The following is an 8,360-nucleotide window of genomic DNA, read 5'->3' as shown; positions in this document are numbered from 1 at the left end:
ACACACACACACACACACACACACACCACATACATAGGACAATGCGAATAGTTCACTTTCTTTTCTTCTTATGCTTCTTATATGATGAAAGTTTATTAGTTTAGAATGACTCAGATATTATATATATATATTTATTTATATGTATTGATATGTAAATAACCTTGTAGTTATAATAAAAGCTAATGTCAAGTTATTTTCAAACTCAAACACTAGCTCTACTGATTTATAGGGAACTGGTGTGAGGCACTAATCATCAGCTAGCCCTGGGTGTTAAGTGCTTCTCTGTACATGACCTTATTTATTGTACTACTGGAGGAAGTAGGCATCATTACTCTCATTCTCTACGTGAGGAATCAGGCTTGAAAAGTTAAATAGTGTGCCAAAAGTTTTACAGCACAAAAGTGATGGAGCCCGTTACTCAAATTCAGGTCTTTCTTGACACCATAGGACTTGTTTATCCCTCCATGTATATTTAAATCTTCCATGACTACACATAAGACAAGAATCACTGAGGTTCTCTGAGACAATTTAAAGAAACTGTATGCAGGCCTCCATGTTCCAAACAAATTAGATGGCCCCCTGTTGAAGGATAACTTTTTCCCTGACATCACTGTCTTCAATTGTTCTACCAGACTTTGATAAAGGAGAGCCATAGCACTTGCTTATCTCTATGACACACTGCCTCTCCTACACATACACATGGGATCACATCTTTCTTGAGAGTCAGGTTCCATAGTCAGCAGGCAAAGGGAAAATGTAAACATTTTAAATTTCCTTGAAGAGTCTCTAAAATTCCCAGAAATTCCAGTAGAATACATTTTTCTTTTCTTTTAAATCTGAATTAGACTATGTTGCTGTTTCTTTGACTGAACATCAGGGGAAGTAGTTGGATCTTTCAGGGGTCACAGAATTTGAGTATGTATCTCTGTATACTAGAGTCACCTTTGCGGTAGCAAGGCGCTCACATCATGAGAGACCCACAAAAGCAAAACTGACTAATGAAACAATAGATCACGTTTCCCACCTCAGGTTTTCCCTAAGTAATACACACGCTGAGTAACTTACCACACACCATTTACATTGTAATTTTCACATCTTTTCTGTATGCATTTCCTCTTTTTCTCTTGGGGAGGGCGGGGGGCACAAGGGTGTTTGCTAAGTAATAAGGGAATTCGTTTAAACAAACTGCACATATGATACGGTTCCAATGATATGTATTATAAACACACACCAAGTACCCTAATACTTAGAGGAGAAGAGGAAGGGATCTGCCTGACATTTCCTGGACCCTCCCGGCCCCTGCATTCCTGCAGCTGGCCTTACAGTTACTCTCATCCCCCAGGGGAGAGGCCCTCATACTAGAAGCTTATTTCCACAATGGCTGCCAATGATACAATCCTTACTTTTGAGCTGCATCATCTCAATGTAAGATTAACTAAACATATAAGCTGGGGAATTCAGCCCATGTGACAAAGACTTTGTCCTTTTTGGCAGAGTCATTACATAATGGACTCTGATTTTATATCTTGAGTTTTCACCAAGTGACAACTGGAAAAAAACAACCATATAAAATCCATCACTAACCTGTCTATAGACAGGTCTATCTCAGTCTGTTATAAAAGACACAGAGAAAACAACTGTCTTGATCCTGTGCTTGACTGAAAAATTAACATAATTTTTGTGTTAATTTTCATCTTGTGAACACTGTCAATTTTATTAAAAATGTGTCATGCTTTTTGCTTTGTCCAGTAAGAAGTTCAGCATTAAATGGGAGAGCCATTTGCATCAACAGAGCAAGAAGGTATCTGAACTTTACTTCTGAGCTTTACATGATTATTTTCTCTTCATCATGTCTTATCTGTTGGCATTGATGTTCATATTTCTAAGTCAACCTCTAGCCTTACTTTGGTCAAAGCAGGATTCAAGGAACCAAGAAAAAAATAAAAGTATTGGTTATAAAAAATGATTAGGCATCTTTTTAGGGCTTCATTAAGGCAATTATTAGAGTGGTACAAATCTCAGCATAACACTGCCAGAGTTAAGATATCTTTTCTAATCAGACAGTTTCTAACTGAATAAACAAAATATTTCCCTTATAAACATAGCAGTTGGGACTACCATAGTAAATGAGACAGACAAGGTCTCCTCTAGAGTCTAGCGGACAATAAAGCAGTAACAGCAAGTTAGACTAACATGGGACAAGTGCTGTGGGAGAAGACACTGGAAACACAAGGCCATGCCAGTGGAACCATTGAATTGGCGTGTGTTTGTTTATTTGGACTTAGAAATGACTTTCAGGATGAGGCCTATTCATACTTCGGAGCCACCCAGTCAAAGATGTTAAGAGTGAGAGTATTTCAGTGATAAGGAAGAACCTAAGAATGGCCCAGCTCTCCAGTGAATATTTGCAATTAGAGCTAATGATGAGGCACTGAGTTAAAATCGTGGGATTTACAAGCAAGTCCTAACTCCCTTCTTTCAGTTGCCATACCCTGAACCATTGTCTGTGTAAGTATATCTTCAGTCTGATAGTCCAACATCACAGCCAGGACTTCGGAATTTATGACATATTTCCTCATTGAAAGGACCTCTGTTTCTATTGCCTTGCTTGTCTGCCTTTACTGTTAGTTAACTATTCTGATCAATAACAATTGGGAGGGGATAAAATTTTTACAAATTAAACTGAGAACCTGATTTTAGCATAAGACCTATACAGGAATATTAAATACACACACACACACACACACACACACACACACACACACACACTGATCCAATATTTCCAAGTGGGGAAGCCTGAATATTTATCATCAGGATTCCTAAGTGTGGTGATTTTGTCTCATTTTTTCAAAATCGCCCAATGGAAGACCACTGGCCAAACATTTGAGCCCATTATTTCCAATTTGAGCTAAATAAACATAAACAATCTTCTTTAACTGTTACTTAATACAGATGTCTTTCTCAATATAATCTAATACTTCGAAGACTATTTATCTAAATAATTTATTTGATTTTGTTTTGACCAAGTCAGCCAGAGCCATCACTGTTATTCATCTCCAAAGCAAAGTGGCGCCGTGATTGGGTTCTCATAATTCTAAACAATTCTCCCATCATTAGAGAGGAACAGAGGAAGAAAGCATGCATTGAGAAGTACATTTAGCCACATTTTCTCAGGTTCCCAAATATAAGCAGTAATCCACACTATTATCCATTACACAGAAGTAAGATATTGATTTTGGAAACTATTTTCTTCTCTGCATCACTTCCACTCATACTTTAAGTGACTTAAGTTTCACACTTTTGAAAATATTCTCTTCAAAAACAACAAAGACTTTGCAGATCTGCCTCACAGGCAGTGGGAAATGTGAGAGTAGGTATATGGCGATTATCTATAGTGTTTGTTTAATGAAGTCTGAAAAGAACCCTGGAAGCCACAGACATGTGAAGAGGGTCATCTTAATCATTGCAATCTCTTCCTACCTGCCTCTTTGGAAATCTGTGTGAAGGACTCCACACCTTTCTCTCCGTAACTTCCTTCAGATGCGAGAGTGGACACGTAATTCCAGCCTAGCGCCTTCACAATGTCTACCATGGCCTGGGCTTGGAAGGAGTCAGGTGGGACCACGCGGGAGAAGAAGTCATAGCGCCGGTCGTCACTTAACTCAGGTGCCGTTGATGCATAACTAATCTGGGGGATCTGAAAAGACAAGAAAGCACCGCATGAGGGCAAACCACCAGGATGCGAGAAGCTCATTTACACTGACAACAATCTTCCCAAATACAGAACTGGAGTTCCGAAGAGGATGTGTGTGTTGCCAACCCTGACTCAAAGCCCACACCCAGTGGGAAAGTCACCTGGTGGGTCCTTACCTGAGTAATTCCTCAGTTAGAGAGGTAGTGAGGTGGAGGGGAAATAAAAATGGATTTGCTCTTGATAAGATGTGATTTCAAAGTTTAATGCGGGGTTTTTTTCCACTCGTGTTTACTTTCGTGAAGCTATTTCACCTCAATGACTTAGCTGCATCGTTAGTATACGATTGTTTTGAGGGGCGAGGATATAAATGTACATTGCTTATCAGCGGTTCTCAACCTGTGGGTCGCGAACAATGAAAATACATCCTGCATATCAGATATTTACATTACGATTCATAACAGTAGCAACATTACAGCTATGAAGTAGCAACGAAAATAATTTTATGGTTGGGGGTCACCACACATGAGGAACTGTATTAAAGGGTCACGGTATTAGGAAGGTTGAGAACCACTGGCTTAGATGCTTGTGACAGGGTGGGCACTTAATACAAGGGGGTGATGATAATCAAAACAGAGAACAGCATGGGTTTCCTTACTAAGTTCACACATTCCCCACAAGTGGATTCCCAAGTTCTCTGTAACATTTTATCACAAACATCGCCCTCAACATTCTAAGAACATATGTTTACATATCTCTATCATTATTGCTTTAGAAATAATATTTTATTCAACTCTTTATTATGTTCCACTCATGTTCTAAAGTTTTATATGCACTACCTTACCTAACCATCAGTAAATATTCTTTACCATACTATATATATTATACTACACTCTGTTATTATTAACTCATTTTACCAAAGAGGAGATGAGACTTGAAAATAGAATATGACCTTATCTCAGGTCATAATGTTGTAGGTCAGAGAGTAGTCCTCAAACTTGAAACTGCCCAATGCAAATTTCTGAACTCTTAACTATGATACTTAGATGAATTATTACTAAAATATTTTAATAATAAGCATAAACAATGAAGGACCATAGATTATTAGAGTCCAGGCCAATTTCTGTCCACAGCACTGACTACTGATACATTAAGTTATTTTACAGGTCACTCTCAGCTGTTGTTCAAACATTTTATTTAAATGCCATATTAAAGCTTATATAAATACTAGAGGCCTGGTGCACAAAATTTGTGCATGGGAGAGGGGGTGTCCCTAAGCCAGGCCTGCAGTCTCTCACAATCCCAGACTCCTTAGGAGATGTCCAACTTTAGATGTCCAACTAAATATTTATCCTGATGATAAATATTTAGGCCCTATGGGGTGGCCTAAACCGGCAGTCGGACATCCCTCTCACAATCTGGGACCACTGGCTCCTAACCACTCACCTGCCTGCCTCATAGCCCCTAACCACTCGCCTGCGTGCCTCATCGCCCCTAATCACTTGCCTGCCTGACTCATCACCCCTAAACACTCTCCTGCCTTCCTGATCACCCCTAACTGCCTCTGCCTTAGCCCCCGCAGCTGTGGCTTCATCCAGAAGGACGTCCAGAGGTTTGTTCGGCTGTCTGGTCTAATTAGCATATTACGCTTTTATTATTATAGATATTCATAGACTGAGTTCCCTATGTTTCATTTATAGTTCTGAGGTTATAAATTTTAGAAAAAGAAAATACCAACTGAATAAAGGCTTTGGGCAGAAAAATAAAAGTAAAGAAGAGAGGGAGGGAGGGAAAGAAGGAGGGAGGGGAAAGAGAGGTGGAGAGAGACCTTTTCTTACAAGAAATAAAAAGGAAAGAAGCCAAGCATATCAACACATTTACATCAATTTCAACTTGTGGAAATGGAAAAGCTTCATGCAATTGCACAGCTGTCTTTCCTGCCAAAATCCCTTTCTACGTTTGAAAGAGTGATAATAAAGATACACTCAGCCCCCTGCTTGAATCTGCATTTATGTAGCTGCTGCAAAATATCAGAATTGTAAAGTGCCCCAATGCAAATGCATTTTCAAAACTGCGCCCCAAATTTCAGTAATGAAAACCCTGGGGAAGCAGCTTTCTTTCCTCAGTTCCATGCACCCTTTGAAAATGGGCCCTATCTGGGGTCCATCTTTCCTACTACAAACAAGAAATATCTCTTGGCTTAAGACTCATATGTCCCTTTAGGGTCATATAAACACCCTATATCCAGTGAGACTTAAGTGATGCTAGACTAAGGAATGAAAGACTGACTGGATTTCATTTCTAAACTAAAAACACATATTGAGGCTATAAGAATATCCCTCCTAGAATTAGGGATGAAGGACTGGAAGAATGTATGTAACCTTGCATATGTTGCTGTGTACTTATTTAGCTATGATGCTGCATATTTAGTTACTTGGTTTCAAACTAATGTTTAAGCCTACGGAGTAATTATTTTGCAGTGTGTGTTGTAACTAGTACCTACAACTGACCAAATTATTATTAGTCATCTTTAGTGATTAACTTACACACTCTCCTTGATCTCTGTACTTCCTTTTTCTTGCCAGTCTCCTATGGAAATGCAGAATTGATCTTTTGATGAAGATAACTTAGTATAATAAAACTTCAACTATAGAAAAATAAATGTTCCATATCTCTTTGAATCTTCCTTTTTCCAATTTAAAAAACAGCTTTAATCTTCGTAAGACTAAATTTTCATCTTATTTTATTATTCTTTACTCTTACATCATTAACTTTTGCCTATCACACAAAAATGGTGCTATTGATGAGTATCAAATAGAATTAAAAACATCTATAAGCCATCATATTTGTTTACAGTTTAGACTTTTATTTAGAAAAATAATAATATACATTATTTTTAAAAAATTAAAGAAACGAAACAAGAAAATATCTTTAATGCCTTTATCCCTATTAACATTTGCTATCCCGCTTTATCATTTTTGTGTGCATGAGGGTATGCACATAAATGTTACTAAGCAAAAAAACATGAGTCTTGCCCTGCTGGCATGGCTCGATGGTTGAGCATCTACCTATGAACTAAGACGTCATGGTTTCATTCCTGGTCAGGCACATGCCCAGGTTGTGGGCGCGATCCCCTGTATGAGGTGTATGGGAGGCAGCTGATCAGTGATTTTTCTCTCATCTTTGATGTTACCATCTCTCTCTCCTTTTCCCTTCACCTCTGAAATCAATAAAAATATTTTTTTAACATGAATCTTAATCTCTTCTTCCCTTCCCTAGTTTCATTTCTCTTTCTCTCACTTCCTGGTTGCATAATATTCTACTAACTAAGCCTAAGATAAACCTAACCTTCATTGCTAAATGTTTAAACATATTTCAAGTTTCCATTACCACTAGAAGTTAAAAAAAATATTCTGACAGTTGATTCAAGTCCTTGTGGACATAAATGACTATTTTCTTAGATTACTGGTGAAGACTCTCCCTCACCAAAGTGACAGAAATAAATCAGATTGACACTTAAATATTTCCCTATATGAAAATTACTTGAGGTTGTAAGGTTGTACTATAAGGCAAAGCAAACATCTATATATATTTTTCCCACACGGTTAACTACTTGCCCCAGCGCCATACGTTAAATACTCATTATACACTGACAGGAAAGGCCATCTTTTGTCACATATGAAAGCCTTTAGCTATCCTCCAGTCTCGGGGTGTATTCTCTACTATTTCACTTGTCTGTGACCAAGTATTGGGCAGTGTTGTACTGTTTTCATTTTTATAAACTTAGAATTTTTAGGGCTAGATTAATTAGAACACCTTCTCTCTGCATAACTGTTCTTTCGAAAAGGACCATGGGTAATCATACATGTTTAACTTTTCAGCTGAACTTTAGCACAAATGTTTCAATTTAGCATAATAATGTTCCATTAAGATTATGATGAGAATTTCATTTTATATATAACATATATATAAAAATTAATTTGGGAAGAATTGATACATTTATAATGTTTTATTCCCTATGGGAAAATATTTTTCACCCATTCCATTATTCATTTTTTCCTCTTAGTAAAATTTTATCATTGTCTCCATGTGGGTGACATTATTTCTAGATAATTATTATTTTTATTACATTACGAATGATATCAAATTTTTATTTTATTTTTATGTTACTGGTATGTAGGAATCTATTAATATTGTATATTTAGTTTATGACTTATAACCTTGTTAAAATTCATATTAGTTCTAATAGCTTTCAGTTTATTTTCTTGGGATTTATAGGTAAGCAAGCCACATTATAAGACTTAATTTAGTTTTCTTTTCTAACTACATTAGCTAGAATTTACAGGAAAATAAGAATGATAGTAATGGAAATAGTTTGTCTTTTTCCTATTTCTCTACAATAAGCATTTAAAATCAACTAACATTCATTCTAATTTCTTATCTTAAAATGCATAGTCAAATTAAGATGAGTATCTTCAAATAGTTGAAAAATTACCATCCTTCAAAGATTATCTTTTGCAAACAAAAATCTCAGTTTTTCCAATTTTTTCTCCTACGACATGAATCAGGTGGTGGCAAGATGAAAAATCAGTTTCAAGGAATCAAGTTTTTGAAACATAGTACTTCTCACATCTTGGTCATCATTTAAAAGTTATGTAGCAGCCAACTA

At 36.9% G+C, this 8,360-nt stretch overlaps 1 protein-coding gene across 1 annotated transcript in view; it reads right to left on the bottom strand.

Moving 5' to 3' along the window:
- Positions 1-8,360, bottom strand: part of GRM7 (glutamate metabotropic receptor 7) — a 754,621-nt gene that overhangs the window by 505,620 nt on the left and 240,641 nt on the right. The window contains exon 2 of the mRNA XM_059662903.1: positions 3,481-3,697. Within this exon, the coding sequence (XP_059518886.1) occupies positions 3,481-3,697 (217 nt within the window). The remainder of the gene's footprint in view (positions 1-3,480; positions 3,698-8,360) is intronic.

Source organism: Myotis daubentonii, chromosome 14 (assembly GCF_963259705.1).
Source record: "Myotis daubentonii chromosome 14, mMyoDau2.1, whole genome shotgun sequence".
NCBI classification, from domain to species: domain Eukaryota; kingdom Metazoa; phylum Chordata; class Mammalia; order Chiroptera; family Vespertilionidae; genus Myotis; species Myotis daubentonii.
The sequence above is the reverse complement of the archived record's forward strand: the minus strand, read 5'-3'. Positions and strand labels throughout refer to the sequence as shown.